The sequence below is a fragment of the Festucalex cinctus genome, chromosome 13, assembly GCF_051991245.1.
Source record: "Festucalex cinctus isolate MCC-2025b chromosome 13, RoL_Fcin_1.0, whole genome shotgun sequence".
Classification (NCBI taxonomy): domain Eukaryota; kingdom Metazoa; phylum Chordata; class Actinopteri; order Syngnathiformes; family Syngnathidae; genus Festucalex; species Festucalex cinctus.
This window is the reverse complement of record NC_135423.1, coordinates 26,105,005-26,127,502: the sequence shown is the minus strand read 5'-3', so window position 1 is coordinate 26,127,502 and position 22,498 is coordinate 26,105,005. Positions and strand designations below refer to the sequence as shown.

The 22,498-nt window shown below is 41.1% G+C and overlaps 1 protein-coding gene across 3 annotated transcripts in view; it reads left to right on the top strand.

Annotated features, from left to right (window-relative positions):
- The window catches only part of LOC144033241 (nuclear pore complex protein Nup155-like), a 245,897-nt gene that overhangs the window by 37,089 nt on the left and 186,310 nt on the right, over positions 1-22,498 (top strand). For 2 of the 3 annotated variants that reach the window (XM_077541207.1, XM_077541209.1), the window contains 14 exons: positions 12,317-12,484; positions 12,561-12,671; positions 12,754-12,848; positions 12,917-12,981; positions 13,507-13,573; positions 13,662-13,728; positions 14,032-14,147; positions 14,761-14,831; positions 14,960-15,093; positions 15,159-15,350; positions 17,434-17,572; positions 17,646-17,781; positions 18,909-19,053; positions 19,146-19,250. In XM_077541207.1, the coding sequence (XP_077397333.1) occupies positions 12,317-12,484; positions 12,561-12,671; positions 12,754-12,848; positions 12,917-12,981; positions 13,507-13,573; positions 13,662-13,728; positions 14,032-14,147; positions 14,761-14,831; positions 14,960-15,093; positions 15,159-15,350; positions 17,434-17,572; positions 17,646-17,781; positions 18,909-19,053; positions 19,146-19,250 (1,611 nt within the window). The remainder of the gene's footprint in view (positions 1-12,316; positions 12,485-12,560; positions 12,672-12,753; positions 12,849-12,916; positions 12,982-13,506; positions 13,574-13,661; positions 13,729-14,031; positions 14,148-14,760; positions 14,832-14,959; positions 15,094-15,158; positions 15,351-17,433; positions 17,573-17,645; positions 17,782-18,908; positions 19,054-19,145; positions 19,251-22,498) is intronic. The other variant, XM_077541208.1, reaches the window with a different exon arrangement.

The window sequence follows — 22,498 nt, the reverse complement described above, 5'->3', positions numbered from 1 at the left end:
AACTGTGTACCAAAACAACAGAAGACGTCACTATTGATATTAGCCAAAGCATATTAGCACAGTAGTGGCCAGTTAATTGCGATGCTGAAACTTTTATTTCAGAAAGGACTTTTGCCCTAATGTAAGGGTGTATTCAGACCAGAATGTTAACTCAATAACCACAGTTGTTTTGAGAACAAGTTCTTTACTTCCATCCACATTGAATACCAGTCCAACAACAATGAACTTCCGTTAGAGCGAGCCGTCAAAAGAAAAGAGAGAAAAAAAAACAACGAAAAATCCCGCGGTATCTCCAAAACCTCACGCACATGTGCTGTACTAAAAAAAACAAAACTTAATCCCCCCCCCCTTTTATTTTTTATTTTTTTTTTATATAAAGTGCTACATTCACTCATTCACTCCCAGCCATTTTCACAGAAGCAATCCCGTTCGCTCCCAGCTGTTTCACTGGATTTTGACTGATTTTGCAAGGCCTACAGAATATTGTGTTCAATTGCTATAAAAACATGGAAGCTACCAAATGAAAGATTAAAGTCTCTTCTTTCATCATGAAAAAATGTCTGTTTCGATCTGTTTCCCTTTTGCAGCAATTAGCATTAGAAGAGAGCTAAGTTTCATCAGTTTTCACAAATATATTTAAAATTGTAAGTAATCTAGCTTTTTCTAGATGGCCCTGGTTGATCTCCTTTGCTCTGCTGCCACCTGCTGGCCGTTTGTGTAATAAGTACCATTTCTGCAACCATTCTTGAGAGGCTGCAACAAAGCCTTCTGTATGCTTAAGCATAAAAAAAACAAAAACAAAAAAACGTATAAATAGATCTTTGGGACACTTAAAACATATATAAAAAAAAAAAACATATTTACACGTTATTGGGAGCAAATGAGTTAATATAAATATGAACGTCTTACAGAAGATACATTGAACCAAGAAAAACAATAGTTAGAACATAGCATTTAGAAGTAACATTTAAATTTTAAGTTTGCAAACACCTTCGCTAAGGACTCTTAAGAGGCCAGGTGCCCCTGTTTTGGTTAAGCAGTTGGCAAGTTGTTCTTTGGTAGCTGACCAGACAATTTGCTGAACAGTCCCATAGAGCATCAGCTCCTTCACATTACTGACCTCAAGGCGCAGTCTTTTCTCTGTAACAGACTTTGTGGATTTGACTGCATCGAGAAGAGAATGATTGTCTGTTACACACACAATGGGTACATTTCAGTATGAACAGTTACCAGTTGTGATTTCTGAATACAGTGTTGCAAGAAAAACTGCACTATCAATCCCATCTGCAAGAGCTAGAGTCTCTCCTGCTAATGTACTCCGCACAACTCTCCTGATGCGTTTTGACTGCCAAGATATGGGTGAGAATTTTCCATTTTCACCCATGAGCATAATTAAATGCCCACCCTGTGTACCACCATCAGAGAGGTTTCTGAGGGAGGAATCACTGAACACTACAAGTTTGAGGGAGCTGTTTTCTCTCAGGTACGGAAACCTCAACCTGACACTCTCTGATTTAAGTTTTCTAACGAGCTTGTTTGCACAATGTAAAGTTTGAACTGTGGCATGTTTACTGTTAGATGCCAAGATAGACACGTCACACATGAAATCTGGTCGGCTCTGCCTTGCTACCCACAATAATTGTCCTATCCCTGATTTGAGCATGTCTATTTCATTGTCGGTCAGTGGTGCTTCACGTTGTGTTGCTCAGGTAGAATCTATTGTGATACTTTGCAGATGTTTTATGTATGTACTTTGATGTACCTGTATCTCATCTTGTAAAGAATGTATTTCCATTCCTAGGTAACTAAAGTTACTGTTCTCTTCCCTGCCAACTTGGAATGCAGCTTTCAACCGAGAGATGACATTTGTGGAAAATGCATCTGTGCCCCCCCAAATGAAATCATCTACATGGGATGCAGGGATTCCTGTCACCTGACCACACTGGTCTAACCAGGAAAACACAGCTGGATCTACTTTTGACACAGTGGCTCCCAACTGTTGCATGGTGTCTCTGACTCTGTTGTACCAGTACGAAGAAGCATCTGTCAGACCATAAACACACTTATTTAACTTCCAGACAGTCCCTTTGCTCTGTGCCTCCTGAGGAGGGCGGATGTAAATGTCCCTTGTTAGTGTCTTGCCTTGTAAAAAGGCTGCTTTAATGTCCATGGAATTCACCTGCCACTTGTTTTGACATACGACAACCATTTCTGACCTTCATCTGTGACTACATCAAATTCTTTTTTTTTTTTTCAACTTGAAATCTCCTCATGTTTGGCTGGAAGAAACGGGTCCTCATGCACTACCAAGACGCCATCTTCGGTGTTGTTAGCACTTGCCTCCTCCTGCTCTGTCGGAATCACCTGTACACTGTCCATTGCTCCAAGATTGACCGATCCTGTTGTTCCGGCTTCTTCTTCTGGCTGGCTGAATTGCAAGTTGTACCAGTCTTTCTGTAGCTTTTCCTGCTCTGCTAAGAACAGTTTCGGTGTAACTTTGACCACTCTGTTTATCTTAACATGTAACCACTTGGCCAGATTTCAGCTTCAAACCTTCATAACTTGACTGGGCTTGTTGTGGCATCCAAGACTGATCAAAACTGCCTCCTGCATTTGGCTCTGGGTCATGTGGGGTTTCAACAATATTATCAGCATTTTGAGATCCATTGTTCATTTCTATCGCTTCCTCATTCTCACATTCAGAGTCGCTGAGATCTGCTGCTGCTGTAGCTGGAGAATTTTCAACAGTTTCCATCCCTTGTTCTGTGTCAATGTCCACATCTTTGGTTGGAGGATCATCCACTTTTCTCAGTCTGGTATGATGCACCCGCACATATGCTCCACCGTGCCTCACAAATACAGCAGCACCATCCTGGCCTATCACGACCCCTGGTCAATCCTCTTGTAGTAGACCTTGTCTCCTGTATCATACCTGTCGTCACCTGGCCGCAGTTGTTTGCGTAGGGCTCTTTTGATTCTCTCGGGGCATTCAGCCTCTGTAAATGCTTTTCTTATTGCATGTAGCGTTGTGATGTGCTGAGCTACCCAGGAGCTCACAGTGGTTTATCAGTGAGCACTGAGGGCAGGTTTGGATTCTGGCCAAACACTAGTTGGTAAGGACTATATCCGTGTACGTTGTGCATGGAGTTCTTTGCCATGAGTGCCCAATCAAGTGCAGTCTTCCAATCACAGTTGTCTTTTTTTTTTTAAACTTGAAGCAACATTTTGTAAGAGTTTGATTATGCCTTTCTAAAAGGCCATCAATTATTTTTAGCTAGTCAGAACAGAAAGTGAAGACAGTCAGTTGGTAAGAAAATGGGTAAATGCCAGTTCAACAAGAACTGGCTCAAAATTCCCGACTTTTCCAGCTGGTTGGATGAGGTAGCCGGTGATAGACACTCGGCTCGTTGCAAAGTTTGCAAAAAAGATAGAAAGTTGGGGACTTTGGGCGCAAATATGGTTGTATAGGCAAGGCAAGGCAAGTTTATTTGTAAAGCACATTTCATTCACAAGGCAACCCAATTTGCGTTACACAAGGATATGCAACACATAAGCATCAACCAACAGTAGTTAACATTCAGAGGAAGAAAAATACATGAAAATAGGTTACAAAATTTACTAAAAAGAACATACAGTGATATTAAAACATTATTCAGCAAACTTTAAAACATTTAGCGTAAGGACGTTTAAAATAATAATAAAAATAATTTAAAAAACAACAACAATTTAATTAAAGCTGTTTAAAACTCATTCACTGCCAGCCATTTGAGAAAATTTCAAAAATTTTAATACCCATGTGATATTACGTTCAATAATTATATATCAACCGAATCTACCAAACAACAGAATAGACTCCCTACATTTTGTCCCGTCCCGTTCTTTTATAATTGACAGTAGAAAAATGTAGGTTTGCCAAAATACACCCATTTCTCCCATGGACTCCGAAACTGTGTTTATTTCGTATAAAATGGGGCAATGATGTCATCTACCGGTGGTTGGGCATCAGTAAAGTTGTTTCCAAGTTTGATATTTACTGTGGAGCATAGTCAGATTAGCCCCCATTTATCTCTGCTCTAAAAAATACAATTGACAAGTATACTTGCCGAGATGTTACCAAACAAAAATACAAAAAAATGCCTAAACAAAAATAAAATACCTCAAATGACACATCCTTACAGACAATCTGCAGCATTGCTCAGGTATGCATACCATTTCTACCATCGTCTTTCACCCAGATCTTTTTGAAGACGTATAGTATATGTCATCTGCTCTAAGACATGTATCTGTTTTACAATATTAACAAAAAGGTCCACACTGGGACAGATTTTCTGCATTCAGTGTTTTGTGATAGCCTTCTTGGCAACTGCCAAAAAAATCCGATAAAGATAAACATCGCTTTTTTCCAATCTTTCTGGTATAATTCCTAGATAAAGAACTGAAAAGGGCACACATATATCAAGATGCAAAACCCTCGAAACAATCCCTGCCACCTCTTTCCAGAAAAACTGGATGGCGGGGCAGGACCAAAATATATGAGCGTGATCCGCCATAGGCTCTCCACATTCCCTCCAGCAGCTCAACTGTGTACCAGTCTGTTTAGACTTGCACTTAGGAGTAATAAAGTAGCGAATTAAGTTTTTCCAGCAAAAGTCCCTCCAAGTCCAGGAGACAGTAGAAGAAACTTGTTTTCCAAGAATCCAGCCACATGTTGTCCGTTATTTCGATGTTCAGTTCTTTCTCCCAGCGATGCTTCACATAGTCCGTGGTGACCATATTTAATGAAACAATACCATTATATAATTTACTTATTAATCCTTTGCTACTGGCTGAGTCGTAAGCATCCACAAATATACGGACAATCTTTGATTGAGCTACTGGGCCACGACCTCTCAATTTTTTATAAAAATAATCTTGGAGCTGCAGGTACCTATAAAAATCCTGCCTGCCTAACCCATGGTTCTGACATAGATGATCAAAGCTTCTGAGCTCCCAGTTTTTGCCAATTCTGCACATAGAGGTAATGCCACCATAGATCCATTGCCTGTAACTATGGTCTAGCAAAGATGGTGTAAATTCAGAATCATATGCTGGCCACCTAAGTAAAGTAATCTGTTCCTGGAGGTGGAATTTCTTAACCACTTCTTCCCACACTTTCAGTGAAAAATTAACCCACTGGCTAGTTGTTTGTAATGTTTCGTTTACCATTCCTGCATATCCCAGCAATGCCTGGGTTGGTACATCAGTCAAAGACAGCTCTATAGTTTTCCATTTAGCTATATAAAGTGGGTTACACCAGTTTACCAGAGGTCTCAACTGTGCTGCTAAATAATAATCCCTCAGGGACGGGAGGGCCATACCAGCTCTTTCCACTGGAAGATGGAGGGTAGCAAGTCTGACTCTGGATTTCTTATTCCAAACAAATCGTTAAATATGTTGATTCCATTCTCTAAATTGTCTCGGGGGGATGTCTACCGTCAATGACAAAAAAAGATACAGAAGTCTCGGAAGGATATTCATCTTTACCGTTCTAATTCTACTGCCAAAATCAAGAGGGAGCAAGCTCCACCTATTTAGATCATCATATATTGTCTTATTAATACTCATGTAATTGACTTCAAATAACTGTGAAAAATCTTTGGGTAAACACACTCCCAAGTAGTTAATTTGAATCGACTGCCATTTGAAATAAAATTTTGTAAAACGGTCCTGTGTCGGGGCATAATTAAACACCATAACCTCTGTCTTATGAATATTTAGGACATAACCAGAATATTTTCCATAAGTTTCCAACATTGTCATTAGTAGAGGCAGGCCTAAGTGAGGATTCCTTAATGTAATTAATACATCATCCGCATACAGACTTATTTTATATTCTTCCCCTCTTATTGGGATACCTCTCAATCCCGTCTCTTGGCGAACTGCTTGGGCTAATGGTTCGATAAATAAATTAAAAAGGCTAGAACTAAGGTGACAACCTTGTCGGCATCCACGTTGTAAATGTATTGAATTTGAGAGACTTCCATTAACCTTTATTCTTTCTGTAGGGGAGGTATAGAGACCCTGTATACATCCTATGAATTCTCTACAAAAATGAAATCTGTCCATGACCAAGTACAAAATTCCCACCCAATGGAATCAAATGCTTTTTCCGCATCTAAGATGAGGACGACAGCATCCATTTGATTTTTATGGATCTGTTCTATTAAATGTAAGGCCTTCCTTACGTTGTCTTGAGTCTGCCTGTTTTTTATAAATCCAGTTTGATCCTCATCTATTAACCGTGGCATCGCTTTTTGCAGTCTTTTTGCTAAAATGGTGGCATACAATTTATAGTCAATATTCAGGACGCTGATCGGTCTATAACCTTTACATTCCGTTTTGTCCTTTCCCTCTTTTGGAATCACTGATATGAAAGCCTCTCTCCAAGAGGGAAGGATGGGGCCCTCCTTTAAGGCATAATTAAAACAAGGCTCCAGCAGAGGAAGCAGGTGTTCTCTCATTAACTTATACCATGCCGGGGGGAAACCATCCAACCCACATGATTTGGATGAATTTAAATTTGAAATAGCATCATTTATTTCATCCCTTGTTATTGGGGATATAAGGTTATCGTTAATTTCTGTACCTAATGTAGGTAAGTCTAATGAATTAAGAAATTCAATTATTGGATGTTCATCATTTTGGCTTGCCTGGAAATATAAAGATTTGTAATAAGTTTCAAATGCACTTTGTATTCCCTCCAGACAATTAGTCATTTTATTTGTTACCGGATCTCTAATACTATAAATTGTATTTTCAGCCTGTTGTTTTTTGAGTCTCCATGCTAACAATCTAGTTGCCCTAGGGCCCGCTTCATAGTATCGTTGTTTCATAAAACTTATATTTTTCTCTACCTCTTCACTTAATATTTTATCTATTTCCTGTTTAACATTTCTAATTTCGAGTACCACTTTGGGGTTCTTTCCGACAATATTTGCTTCCTCCAAATCTCTCAATTTTACCTGTAATTTAGTCAATTTTTCAGTTTTTGCCTTTCGCAGTGCAGACATCCTTGCTATTAGCTAACCCCCAAAGTACAGCTTTGGCTGCATCCCATAAGATATTTGGGCCTACATCCCCTGTATCATTGTCCTTCATATACAGGGCAAGGTCGTTTTCCATTTACTGTATAAAGGCGTGGTCATTAAGCATCCCAGTGTTGAGTCTCCACATAGTTTTCCGTTGTTTGCTATCAAGATGTAATGTCAGATAAGCACCTGTATGATCTGAGAGGTCCCTCTGACCTATTCTACAATTTCTAATTCTATGTAAATCCCTATTCAGCACAAAAAAAATAGTCCAGTCGAGAATAGGCTGCATGACGTGCAGAATAGAACGTGTACCCTGGGTTGGACCCCTGTGTGACCCGCCAGACATCAATCAAACCCAGTTCTTTCATCATCCTGTTAAATTTTTTTTCAGTTGAATTCTTTCCCCTTTTTCTATTAGATGTATCCTATTGCGGGTTCAAAAGTATGTTAAAATCTCCAGCACAGATAAGAGTGCCATATGTTTCTGTTGCAATCAGATCGAAAACCCTTCTAAAAAACAATATATCACTTTTAGGGGGGGCATATACATTGAGCAAAGTCACTTCTTTTTGGTCAATTTTTCCTTTTACTAAGACATATCTACCTTCCTTATCATTGATTTGAGATATAAACTCAAATTTAACATTATTTGCCACCAGTATAGCAACACCCCTCTTTTTACCATTTTTATATGATGACAAGAAGGAGTTTCTAAAGCCCATCTTCTTTAATTTATCATGCTCACCATCAGATAAATGAGTTTCCTGCCAAAATAATACACTGGCTTTCTCCTTTTTTACTTTAGCTATCATTTTACTTCACTTGATGGGATTATTCAACCCATTTACATTCAAAGAGAGAATGTTATAATATTGATAAGACATTTTTCTTACCTTTGAAACATTGCACTTGTAACATCTCGGACCAACAAAACCAAATAAAAAGGAGAAAAAATAAAAACAAAGAAAAACAATCAAACAACAGAACTTCCAACCGGGAAGCTAACATGTCGCTTCTAATTGTGAGGGGTCTTGCCACAAAGTGGGGGCCCTCTGTAGAGAAAAAAAAAAAAACATCTTGTGGCGTGAACATTAATCCACAGGTATCAGCCTTCTCATATCGCCGGTATGGTAGTTGTCCAGTAGTGGGAAGTTCCAATCGGGTGTCTCATTCATCCCCCGCTGAGGGCTCGGGCCCCATTCTGCGGTACTCACTGAGCTTCTCCCGAATTTGTCGCCGGAACCGCTGTCTCCCTCCCGCATGCTGGGTCTTGGCTGACTCCCAAGGTAGAAGTCGAGCCAGCGTCTCCTCTGACACGCTTTCCTCTTCTGATCCGCCGGCAATTTCGGCCACCTCGAATCCTCGTCTCCGCAGGTCCTCCGCCGCGTGCCTCGCGTTATTGAACATGACGGTGCCAGTGTCAAAAAAGACTCGCATCTTCGTTAGGGGGGTTTGGAAACGTATGCCCTTGTCTTCCAACGCCTTCTTTACGGGGATATATTGCTTCCGTTTGCTCTGTACTTCCGTAGCATAATCATGATCAAAATATACTGGTTTGTTTTGAATCCGAAGCTTCTTCCTCCATGCGTCTCGAAGAATCTGCTCTTTCACTGAGAACCGAAGGAAGCGAACCACCATGGAACGAGGGGGGGCACCCGATGGAGGCTTGGGGGCCAGAGCACGATGTGCGCGTTCAATTCCCAAGTCCGGGTCACTTTCGGCTCCCAGCTCCGACTTGAGAAAATTTTCAATGAAAGCCACAGTGGATGTACCCTCAGCATCCTCGGGTATACCGTAGATTCAGATATTCCAAATCCGCCACTTTCTCCTTTAGAGCCCGTTGGTTGGTAAGAAGTTGGGTGAGAGTCTCTTTGACACCAATGTCCCATTTCTCCATGTCGGCTAAACTTTTCTCCACTTCTCCGACACGTTTAGCCGTCCCCTCGACTCGATTTGTCACTTCGTTTATCTTCCGGTTTACCTCCGCGGTGAGCTCCTCCATTTGTTTTTTTAATATCTTCTCGAAAACATGCTCGGAAGTCAGTAAGGTCTTTTTTGAGTTCGGCTTGAAGCGAAGCCATCCCCGATGTCATAACCTCGCTCATCACTTCACGAATTGAATCCAGAGTTTCGTTCCCTTTCGGGGCTCCATCTTGATTCACTACGCTATCACATGGCGCAGCTTCTCCTTCGGTTTCTCGCTCAACATTGTGTCGTAGTCCATAACCTTTCTTCTTGCTTTTATCCCCACTCTTTATGGCAACAAAATAAATTCGTTTCGACGAGTAAAACTTTTGAATTATTATCAAATTTGCGGCTGATACCCGGAGCTCAGTCACTACGCGGCCATCTTGTCTATCGCGCCACCGGAAGTCCTTATGTACATTGTTTTGAGAATTGAAGTTCATCTCAGGTTGGTCATTGTCAATATTGTTTATTGTATTGTATATGTTGTATGGTTTTGGTGTACTTCGACATGTTTAAAACCAATACATGTTGACATGGTTTTGAGAATCAAATATGTGACACCGCCTTTTTTCCTGCCTTTTTTTTTAGTTAGTTTTGAAGTTGGTCTAAAATTTTTCTCATAATGGAAAAAAAAAAAAAAAAGTCTAAAAAAGGTCTAAAATTTCACAGTGATTCCTGCAAAAACCCTGTGTAATATTTCTCCACAAAAAGGGGAGAAAAGTGGAAGGATGGCGAAGCCACCTTCACATTAGGCTCATCAAGCGTATTACCGGTAGCTAGCACACTAGCCTGAATAACATACACACAATAATACACACAATAATAAATGTTCGGGAGTACAGGGGAATTGTAACGGCAAAGTAGACTGCACAGTTTTGTTTTGTTGGATATGGGTATCAACTTCATTTTGATTCACAACAGTTCGATTCAATTTCGATTTTTTTATTTTTTATTTTATTTATTTTTTTAGTTGATTTGATTCACTTAGTTCAAGCCGATATTGATTAATTATAGAACATGAATTATTCTTAAATAACAAGGACATCATTAAAAAAATCCACAAACTTTAAATTCCAAATAACATTTTGCAAAGACAGTAACTGGTTAAATTATTTATTTATTGAAATAACAGGTGTTATAATGATTTAAGTGTTACACAAACATTGACATCAGCATGGAAAAGATGAAAATGTTTTCATGAGTAATTCAATAATTAAAAATAATAATTAAAAACATTCTGAATTGTAAATTTCAATAAGTCACGTAAGACTCCAGTCATCCAGCACATGGATACTTTACCCTCATGCCCTCTGGAAGGTATTACAGGAGCCTTCGGACTAAAGTCTGGTTCACACTGCAAGATTTTAAAATTGTCGGCCGATTTCCAATCTTTGACAGACACCACACGTGAAGAGATAAAATCACGGGAGTTCCAATTTTGAACATACCGTGTGTTGTGTGCGGCCACACTGCACAATCAACACACTCCACACGAGCCGAGTTCATTCAAGAATGTGACGGGAAGTCTTGCAAAACCTCTCGAGATTAAACGTGGCTTCCGAGTCGTCAACATGAGTGGATCCTGGTTTTCAGCCGAAAAAGCGGCATAAAAAGAAAAGGTGTTATTTAAAGGAGTGTAAATGGGCACTGGCGAGACATCGCTTGTCCTCCGCTCGGTGCTGGCGGCGCGGGTTGGCGTCCCATCCGGAGACCTCGTTTATTTGTGGAGAATGTGTGTGCGTGTCTTTTAAAAAAACAAAAAAAACAAAAAAAACACACAAATAATTAAAAAAAAATTAAATAAAAAGAGTGTAATAGCGCGAGCACGGACTTTCTGATGACTCATGGCTGTTTTGATTTTGGATTCCCCACCGGCTTCCTCGCTGGCTCGCTTTCTGATTGGCTGCACGTCACTGTCAACCTGCTGCGCAGAGCGAAACTGGGCCAAAAAAATCAAACATGTTTGATATGCCGGATTTCAAGTCGGGTACTTCCGAGCGCCGATATCGGGAGGCGCTGTGTGTGGTGACAATTCACATGGCAGGATTATCTGTGAAGATTATCGCTTGCGTCTCGGCGCGTCCTTACGATTGTCGGGAGGGGAAATTCGGGGCTAAAATCGGGGCAATTCTCCTGCCGTGTGAACCAGGCTTTAGACCACTAGATATCAGAATAGCTACTTCCCCACTGCTGTTAAGACTCCTGAACACTGTCTCCTGATCATAATTGCACTACTATAAATAAATATCTGTAAATACTGTAGTAGAGATAGTCATATACAATTATAATTATTTAGCTGTTTATCAATACTGCATACATATTTATAGCCTGCAATGTATATACTGTTTATATCTTATTTTTAAAATATATAATTTATTTTTGCTAAAGCTCTTCTCGATGGATGCAAACTGCATTTCGTTGTTCTGAACTTGTGACAGTGCAATGACAGTAAAGTTGAATTCTACTCTATTCTATTTTATTCTTTCATAAATGTAACAAAATGCTTTTAAATTCATGTAAACAGTAAATTTCAAGAAAACGGTAAGATACAAAAAAAAATTGGTTGAGTGGTTTAGATCCTATTTGACTTACAGAACCCTTCCTGTTAGCCTTGGTTGCTCTGAGTCCCGCACTGCCCCACTCTCCTATGGTGTTCCACAGGGTTCAATTCTGGGGCCTTTGCTGTTTTCATTGCATCTGCTGCCTCTGTGTTACATACCTTTTTTTTTTTTAAGTGAGAGCTCAGTATTGTTCATTCGGTAGTCTTACTGATTCAACATGTCATCATCATTGATCTCTCTTTTTTTGTGTATGCGCGTGAGTTTTTGGTCATTAATTTACCTGAAACCTGTTAAAAATCCCATACCCTTCACCTTAACCGAATACTTCAGTCCCGCCAGTCATGAAGTTGTCAGAAGACCAGAGGAAGGATCAGAGAAAAGAAAGATGAAACAAAGCGAAAACCAGCACCGATCAGACAAACCAGAATCTTTCACCAACCCCAGGAACATCTAAATTCCAACAAATTAAAGAGACCTCTAGAGACCAGAGGAAAGACTAAAGAAAGGAAGGAAGGATAGATGAAGCAGAGTGAGATACATTCTGGGTTCCATCCTAAGAAAATATGATGCTTCCTTCCATGGGAAGATATAACTCCACTGCATTTTTATTTATTTATTTTATTTTTTGACAATAAAAAGCAAGCTGCAGAGATCACATATGGTGCCTCCACCTTATTTAGCATATATAATGAAGTACCCCCCCACCCCCCCTCCCAGATGATTTCTAATATCGATGGACACACGTGGGCTATAAGCGCTATCGAGGAGAAGGGAAACAAGATTTGTACTCCCCTGAACAGGGACCTGATCCCTGTCAGCGACATGCCCGTGATGGCCCTGCAGCACAGCATCGCCCCGCAGAAATTTGTCATCCTTTCAGCAAAGGTTTCACTTTCCGCACGAGACGCAATGTCAACTCCCGGTTAAGAATGCTAACGCCAAGATTGCCGCTCTTCGGTAGGGGTGTCACATCTTCCATAAGCTCAGTCCTGTGGAGCAGCTCCGTCACCTGCTGGTAAGCTGCGTGGGAGGAGAGAGCAGGGAGATCGAGTGCTTCTTCAAGCTGCACCGGGTAAAAACTTCATTCTTTGACGCGGGAGACCATGGCGCTAGCTGATTCTGTTTAAACTTACATATGCTTCTGGTTTGTTCAGGAGGAGCAGGCCTGCGCCACAGCCTTGATCTTGGCTTGTTCTAACGCCGCTTGTAACAGAGAGGTCTCGGTGTGGGCCACCAGAGCCTTCTTCAGGTCTGATAACACAAAGATACAACCAACCAGGAGCCCCTGTATTGTTAACTGTATGTTTGTGTCATCAGATATGGAGGCGAGGCACGGATGAGGTTATCTATAGCTTTGTCACCATCCAGCCATGTTGAACCAGGTAGAATTTTTAGTGCCGCATATTCAAGTACTGTTTTGTAGCGCTGTCAAGATTAATCGACAAGTAATTAATTATCAAATTGACAATTGTTTTAATAATCAACTAATTGTTTGTAGCCATTTTTTATTTAAAATTGTCCAAGTCCTCTTATTTCAGTATATAAAAGTAATTTTTCTTCATTGTTTTCCAAAGTAAAAACAGATGTTTGCAAATGTCTTATTTTGATTAAACACGACGATAATCAGTCTTCTTTCATCCAGGACTACAGAAATCAGTGAACAATTACTCTTGATATGCTGAAATCAGCATATTTGGTCAATTTTAAATAAAAAAAAAAAATGTCTCCAAACGATTAATAAAATTGTTGATTTAATTTGATAATTGAATACTTATTGATGAATCGATTGATTTTGACAGCTCTAGTATGATTGATTTGTCCCATCCACATGGCATTTTCCCCCCCAACCCTGGCCACGACCGTTGCTCCAACGCAATTGGGGTCTGCCCCCATTACGCCGATGTCAGCTGGCCCAGAGGTGATTTTCTCCGCGAAGCACAACGGCGTCTGTATCTACTTGGCTCGTATTCTCGGGTGAGTATGTCTGACCCCCACCCGATAATGATCAGTATGTGGCATCCGCATGTCAAACCAGTGTGAATTATTCTTCCTTCTTCTCCAGAAACATTTGGGATGGGAGCCTAGCAGTGCAGAAAACCATCAACAAAGAAAGTCGGACTGTCAGTATTGTAAGTATCATTTTGCTTTTTTTTTTTTTTTTTCTTTCAAAATGTACATTTCCCAGTAATGCTCTGATAATCGTCCATCATAATACACAAAGAATAAAGACTGACAGCACATTTAGCAACTACTTGTAACACTAAAATTACTTTTCCACTCATTTAAAGAAGAAAAAGGGAGTAGCATCAAACCTAGTGTCTTTTTGTAGTCAAATTAGAGACTGACAAGTGCAAAAAAAAAAAAAAATCGTTAGCGTACATACATAAGTCAATTTTCATAACGTGTTACGATGAAAACTTATCATATCACAGCTGGAAAGCAGCGTTGCTTCTTCTCATCTGGAGTCGGTCCTTCTGGAGCTCTACAAATTGAAGGAGTTTCTGGACAAAAACGTCCAGTTTAGTCCCTCGTCTCTCAGAGGTGCAAGGTAAGACATGGAAGTTAACATTTCCTTCTACACACACCTCAAACAATATCATAGAGTAACTATGGTGTAAACTTCAAAATAGACTGAAAGAAAAATGTCTTGTGGACATTAGGGGTGTGAATTGCCTCGTACCTGACGATTCGATTCGTATCACGATTCACAGGTCACGATTCGATTCGATACCGATTAATCCCGATACGAATTTATAAGTCGATTGTTGCGATTTTTTTTCATTCAAATTTAGAAAATACTAATCAGTAAGCTTGTAGAGTGTAAGATTTATATGAAAATGTATTATTTATTTATCTGAAATTTCAGTCTTATAGAGGTTGTAATCTGTTTCATGTTTAAACAGCATTAAAATAAAATATTAAGGCTTAATGTTCCGTTCATATAACATTCTTCCATGCTTAAGGTGTGAATCCTAAAAAAAAAAAAAAAAAAAAAAAAAAAAAAAAAATCGATTTTGCCTATTATTGAATCGATTCGAGAATCGCGCGATGTAGTATCGCGATATATCGCCGAATCGATTTTTTTTAACACCCCTAGTGGACATACTATGTTGATTCTGATCCATTTGTAACTTCTGTTCTCATGGCAACCTGCAACAAAGACTGCCGGGACTTAGGGCGCCAGGCGCCACCAGCGATCAGCCTGTCCAGTGGCTTCTGAGTAACGATAACCGTGAGTTTGGACAATCTAGACAGTTTCGTTGCTAAAGAGCCAGTTTCCTCCCTTACTGCCATGTAACTAAACCAACAACAAACCCAATCAATCACTTTATCTTACTGTAATTTTCTAATTGTTTCCAGGCAATTCTCAGGCCCGTGAGAAAGAGTCCCTGAAAAGCATCCAGGCGCTAGTGCATCACTCCTATCAGACCCTGAAGCTCTGGAAACTCCTTTGCGATCACCAGTTCAGCCACATAATGTCAGAACTGCCCAAGGTAGCGTTTGCACAAACACCACACGTACGCTCGTAATATCTCACACAACCAACCGCTCGTTGTAGGATTTCCAGGAGCAGATGAAGGAAGTGAGTTTCATGGATGCGGTGATCTTGGGAAAGGAGTTTTTGGGAGCCCTGATCACGGGGCTCATCAATGTCTACATCAAAGATAACGCCTCTGTGGACGCCGTCAGTAATCACCTGCGGGACGTCTGCCCGCTGATCTACAGCAGAGACGACAGCGTCTGCTCTAAGGTATGTGGCGGAGCCAATAGATTTCAAGTTAGCTTTTCTTTTCTTGTTTACTGTTTGGGTTTACAGCCAGGTGGGTCTAGTGTAGTTGGCCCCCTCTGCTGGTTGTTGCCGGGTGATGCGCAATAAAAAACTGAATTGGAATTGTCACTTCAACTACTCCGGCGATCCTCTATGGAGGACCAAAACTGCCAAAATTAAAAATAAATAAATGACTAAGTAAATAAATAATGACAAAAAGTGAGAGTAAAAACTAATATAAAGATATAATTAAGTTAAATTAAAAAATAAATATAAATGGACATAAAAACAACAAAATATAAATATATCCCAAAATAGATAAAAGTAAAAATGAGGACAAAAATAAGAAACGAGATCCCAAAAAATAAATATAAAAATAAATGTCAAAATAAATAAATAAAAAGAATTAAATCCATCCATCCATCCATCCATCTTCTTCTGCTTATCCGAGGTCGGGTCGCGGGGGCAGCAGCTTTAGGAGGGAAACCCAGACCTCCCTCTCCCCAGCCACTTCCACCAGCTCCTCCGGCGGGATCCGAGAGACATAGTCTCTCCAGCGTGTCCTGGGTCTTCCCCGGGGCCTCCTGCCGGTGGGACATGCCCGGAACACCTCTCCAGGGAGGCGTCCAGGAGGCATCCGAGCCAGATGCCCGAGCCACCTCAACTGGCTCTTCTCAACGCGGAGGAGCAGCGGCTCGACTCTGAGCCCCTCCCGGATGACCGAGCTTCTCACCCTATCTCTAAGGGAGAGCCCAGACACCCTGCGGAGGAAACCCATTTCGGCCGCTTGTATCCGGGATCTCGTTCTTTCGGTCACGACCCACAGCTCGTGACCATAGGTGAGGGTCGGAACGTAGATCGACCGGTAAATCGAGAGCTTTGCCTTTTGGCTCAGCTCTTTCTTCGCCACGACGGACCGATACAGAGTCCGCATCACTGCAGACGCTGCACCGATCCGCCTGTCGATCTCCCGCTCCATCCTGCCCTCACTCGTGAACAAGACCCCAAGATACTTAAACTCCTCCACTTGGGGCAGGATCTCATTCCCGAGCCGGAGAGGACACGCCACCCTTTTCCGACTGAGGACCATGGTCTCGGATTTGGAGGTGCTGATCCTCATCCCAACCGCTTCACACTCGGCTGCGAACCGCTCCAGTGAGAGTTGGAGATCACGGCTTGATGATGCCAACAGCACCACATCATCTGCAAAAAGCAGAGATGCAATGCTGAGGCCACCAAACCGGACCCCCTCAACGCCTCGGCTGCGCCTAGAAATCCTGTCCATAAAGGTTATGAACAGAATCGGTGACAAAGGGCAACCTTGGCGGAGTCCAACCCTCACTGGAAACGAATCCGACTTACTGCTGGAAATGCGGACCAAACTCTGGCAACGGTTGTACAGGGACCGAACAGCCCGTATCAGGGGGTTCGGTACCCCATACTCCCGAAGCACCCCCCACAGGACTCCCCGAGGGACACGGTCGAATGCCTTCTCCAAATTCACAAAACACATGTGGACTGGTGAATTAAATATAAATCAATAAATAAAAAATGCTGCAGGTGCTCTCCAATGCAAGCCGGCGAGACTTCCTTGTTCGCCGAGCCGCTCAGTCGACCAATGACAGGCAGTTTGCAACAGCGGAGTCCAACTCAAGACACGCTGAGGACCGCCCCCTCATTTGAATAACATTTTGACCTGGCAGAGCGTCTGTAGCACAAAATAAATGTGAGAGCAGTGTTTTTTTATTTATTAATTATATTTATGTTTATTTTGTATCTTTTATTTTTTTGTATCATTTTTTATTTTTGTATTATTTTTACATTTATTTAGGGATATATTTATATTTATAGTTTTTATTTCCATTTGTATTTTTTGGATTTAATTTTTGAATTATATTTTTTATATCCGTTTTTATTTTCACTTTTAGTCATTTATTTATTTAGTCATTTATTTATTTTTAATCTTGGCAGTTTCGGTCCTCCGTAATCATCTAGCCTTTGAAATCGACAAATAGTTGCATCATGCACGTTTTGGAGTTTCAAATGTTGGTACTCTTCTACGAAGGCTAAAGAGTTGCTGCAGAGCGCCAACCAGATCCAGAACAAAGTCGATAAAGAGAAAACGCTGCAAGAGTCACTGCGTCTCTACAAGCAGATCAGCCAGGACATGGACCTGCCGCTGGTTTGCTCCCAGTACAGACAAGGTAGCGTGTAACTTGACACTGCCGTTATCACCGCTCACGGCGTTTAATTGGCAGCAATTGTGCTGTATTTCAGAGCGCTTCTACGAGGGCGTCCTCGAGCTCTGCCTCACGGAGGCTGACAAGAGAGACCCTCAAAAGCTGGGCCCTCTTTTTTACATAAGAGGAAAGCGTCAGGCGGACCAGGAGGGAGAGCAGGCCTACCAGAAAAGGTGAGATTGGTCATAAAATTAGCCGATTTTCCTTAATTGAGCCTAAAATTATTTGATGATGCTGTTTATCCATGCAGCAATGTATAGTGACAGGCAGAACGATTAAATGCATTTCCACTACAATTAACTTGTATCACCTGTTGACATTCATAAAATAAAAAAATTGAGATGATATCATTATTTCAGTGTTCCCCCACTGCAAGCTTATTTTAGTTAACCAAAACTAACGAAAAATCTAAAACTAAAATTCAATAAACATTTTTGTTAACGAAATAAAATAAAAGCGAAAATGTTTTTTTAAAAACAAAAACTAACTGAAACTGCATTTTAAGTTTACAAAACTATAACTATAATTACAGTGAAAATGTTCTTTGTTTTAATCTTTGGTAATTGGTAATTAATTTAATGTATAAGCCTTTGGGGATGATTATAAATGTGATTTTGAAGTGGAATTATTTTTACCATAGTGGGATTTATATTTCACACAAGTAATACACATTTTTTTTAAACTAATACTGAAACTAACTAAAACTAAATGAAAACTAAGCATTTATTAAATAACAAAAGCTAAGAGAACCACCCTGAAAACTAATTAAAACTAACTAAATAATAATAAAAAAAAACTCAAAACAAAACCAAAAATAACTAAAATGTAAATTCCAAAACTATAATTAAAACCCTGCGCGCATTTCACCTAATGTGGCCCCACTTCACAATTTTTAAAAAAAATTTCTTTCTTGTTTTTGTGAAACTTCTCCACTCATGTCGCGGAAATTACCTCTCTATTGTAATTTCTTATAGAGGACACATGATGGCAGAAAAGTACTGCGAATGAAGAGACCCGTACAGTATCAAAACTAGCATGTACACAATTTAGCTATTTGACATCAAAGGCTATATTTAGTAGTTAAATTATTCACCACAAATAAACCACCGTCATGTGAGACTCTTCAATAGTATTCTAGCCGAAATAGTACGCTAGCACACGTTGCCGTGATGTCACACGGGAGTGTTAGCATCCTAACACTTTACACAAACAGTATCAAAACAACCAAAATCACTGCAATAACCGACAATAAGTTGTTGATGGCTTTTGTCGCTGACATTTTCTCATCTCCTGCCCGCAGGCTATCCTGTTATAAATGCATCACAGACACCATGCAGGAGCTGCTAAACCAGAGCAAAGCGGCCCCTCAGGCCCGCCTCATCCCAAAGCAGCCAGGGCCCCCTGTCGTCTCGGACATGCTGAGTAACGAGGAAGCCACAGCCCATGTGAGGACGAGTGGATGTTTGATTCTGTACATTTTCTTTTTTTTTTTTTTTCTTTTTCTTTTTTTTTTAATGACCACCTCTTTCCACTCCAGTTTGAACAGATCTTCAGTATGGCTCAGAGGTCACAAGATGTGCTGTTTCACGTCACCCTGTACGACTGGCTCATTCAGGCTGATTTGAAGCACAAGCTGATACAGGTACCGTGTTTTATTAGGGACACTGTACCAGCTTTGGAATTTTCATTTTTGTTAGTTTTTTATTATGTTGTTTCTAACCTTTATTATTATACTTATTGTGGGAATGCTGAAAGCATTGGGTAAATATCGTCTGATTGCACATTACTTACAAGTACTCGCACAATTTAATGGTCAATATCAACTTTTCCCCATTAATTTTCAATGGGACTGACACTGAATTTTTTCCAAGTTCCATTTTCCATACCCACTTCCATACATACAACTGACAATCGTTACCAGCTCTCTGATACTGCTCAGTAGCGCAGTTGGGAGAGTGCATTGTACAGTAACTAAGAGGTTGCAGGTTCAAAACCACTTCCCGACTGTACATTGCAAACGTATCCGTGGCAAATATGCCAAGTGATTATCAATGTACACCAACTATCATATCAGGAAATGCGTTATACTGACACTATTCAATGCATGTGTCCCCAATCAGCTCTGATACCTTTCAGCATCAGATGACACTTTGAAAGACAAATAAAGCAACTCGCTCTCACTTCTACCAAGTTACTTAGCTCACCTGGTAAGTATACTTGACTTAGACTAAAGGCCTCAGTATGCTTCTGCGAGAGGCTCGCGTGGAGGCGTTACGGCGTAGCTCCGCTCGTGCGTTTGCCTTCCGACTTGTGCGCAATACACATCTGTGTCTGCTGGAGTTTCACACCAAGTCCCGCTGTCGCTATGGCTGGGGCGCCACAGTGAGGGGATTCCTCTGCATTTTATGACGGATTCAGGAAGTTTAATTTAATTCAGAAACACGAAACAAAGCCGGGGGGAGAGTAAGTTCATCACCGTGGCAATTAATTATTGTCAATTTGCACCGGTGTCGGCCGTAAACTCGCCAAAACACAACAGCCATGCGCTTAGCGAACAGTTTTTTTTTTTTTTTTTAAAGTTATTGTTGTTTTCCGCCTCTCGTCCCAGGCACATATCCACATGCACAGCCGTGGTCTCCGAGCAGGAAGTCGATTTGCGCCGCCAGTTGCCTTCACGGAAACTATCTGGGCGGGGGGCGGGGAGAGAGAGAGAAAAAAAAGAAAAACGCCATCGAACGGACCAATCAGAAGCGAGCTACGCCCCGCCATCTACGGCGTTCAAGGATTGGCGACGTGTGCACCGCAGCCGGCCACGAGCGACGCGGCACTTAAAATTCATGGCTCGCGTCGATCATGTGACCTACGGCGTTCATCAATGCGAGAGCAAACGTGGAGGCATAAATTAGGCTTTAGACTTGACTTTATTGATCCCTTTGGGATGGCTCCCTCTGGGAAATTTACAGCGGGTAATTTTAGAAAAACGCAAGTCCCGGTTCGAATCTCGGTGGGGAAATGTTTTTTCGACCACTCAAAATGTTCACTGGCATCAGACCTACCCAAACATACGTACTTTTTATTTTGTTTTATTTAATTTTGATTTAGACAAAAATAGTAGGGCGGCACGGTGGATGACTGGTTAGCACGTCGCCTCCCAGTTCTGAGGACTCCGGTTCGAGTCCAGGCTTCGGCCATTCCTGGGTGGAGTTTGCATGTTCTCCCCGTGCCTGCGTGGGTCTTCTCCGGGTACTCCAGTCTCATCCCACGTTCCAAAGACATGCATGGCAGGTTAATTGGGCGCTCCGAATTGTCCCTAGGTGTGCTTGTGAGTGTGGATGGTTGTTCGTCTCTGTGTGCCCTGCGATTGGCTGGCAACCAGTCCAGGGTGTCCCCCGCCTACTGCCCAGAGCCAGCTGAGATAGGCGCCAGCACCCACCGCGACCCTTGTGAGGAATAAGCGGTCAAGAAAATGGATGGATGGACAATAATAGTAATATCGTGAATGAAGAATATGCTTAATAACTCCCCGGTACATACTCCAAAAAATCCCAAACTTGACATGTATATTTATAGTCATGGCCTGAAGGTATCTCTAAGACAACATTCAGTTATAAATACAGCGCCACCTAGCCCTTGAGGCATAAAAAAAAATACCCCACATATGGTATTTTGTACAAAATTTGTAAACTCATTCTAAGTGTGATAACTAAGTCATTTATAAATATTATTTTACTTTACACCACTAAAAATATTCACTGGCATCAGACCAATCCAAACCTATGTACTTTTTTATTTTGTTTTATTTATTTTTAATATCCTCTATGGACAATAAAAGCAACATTGTGCAATGAGTACAACGAGCAATGATGTGTATATATACTTTTACAGAAAATACCAATCAGGGCAACTCATTGCCTAAAAATAAAAAAGGACGCTGATTTTTCCAGATCTTAACATTCACCCAAAAAAAAAAAACATTGAGCTTGACACACTCATCACACATGGCAAAAAAATTTTCCACTTGTAAAGGTAGGGCTGTGCAATAAATCGAAATTCAATTATGATTTCGATTATTACCCTCCACGATTACAAAATAGGCATAATTGTACAAAAACGATTATTAATACTAGGGCTGAAACGACATTTCTGCCTCGGCTAGCCGCTGAGATAGTCATAGTCAAGCTAACGGCAGTATATGCATGACAGTACACGGGGCTGTGAGAAACCAAATTTCAAAATAAACCTTACTTTACCAAGTAGTATATGTAGATCAATGCATTGTAGCACTTTTATTTTGAAATTGTTACTGGAAGCGTGTCATCGGGGCTTAAGATGTGCGCCTCTTTTTGGAGTTTGTGAACAATGGCAATGTAAATGCACCAAACTGTTGAGCCAGACGTCAGTAACACAACTTAGTCCTGAAGTTACGTTCAAGCCCCAGGTCAGAGGCTAAAGGCCTCAGTATACTTCTGCTTGAGGCTCACGTGGAGACGTCACGGCGGAGCTCCGCTCGTGCGTTTGCCTTCCAACTTGTGCGCAATACACATCACAATACACATCGGTGCCTGCTGTAGTTTCACCGCTGTTGCTACGGCTGGGATGCCACAGAGTGGAGATTCCTCTGCATTTTATGACAAATTCAGGAAGTTCAATTTAATTCAGAATCCCGAAACAAAGCCGGGGGGAGAGTAAGCTCATCACCGTAGCAATTATTTATTGCCAATTTGCACCGGTGTCGGCCATAAACTCGCCAAAACTTAGCCGAGTACGCCATCGAACGGACCAATCACGAGCGAGCTACCCCCCGCCATCTGCGGCGTGCAAGGATTGGCGACGTGTGCACCGCACAAGCTACACGGCACTTAAAATTCATGGCTCGCGTAGATCATGTGA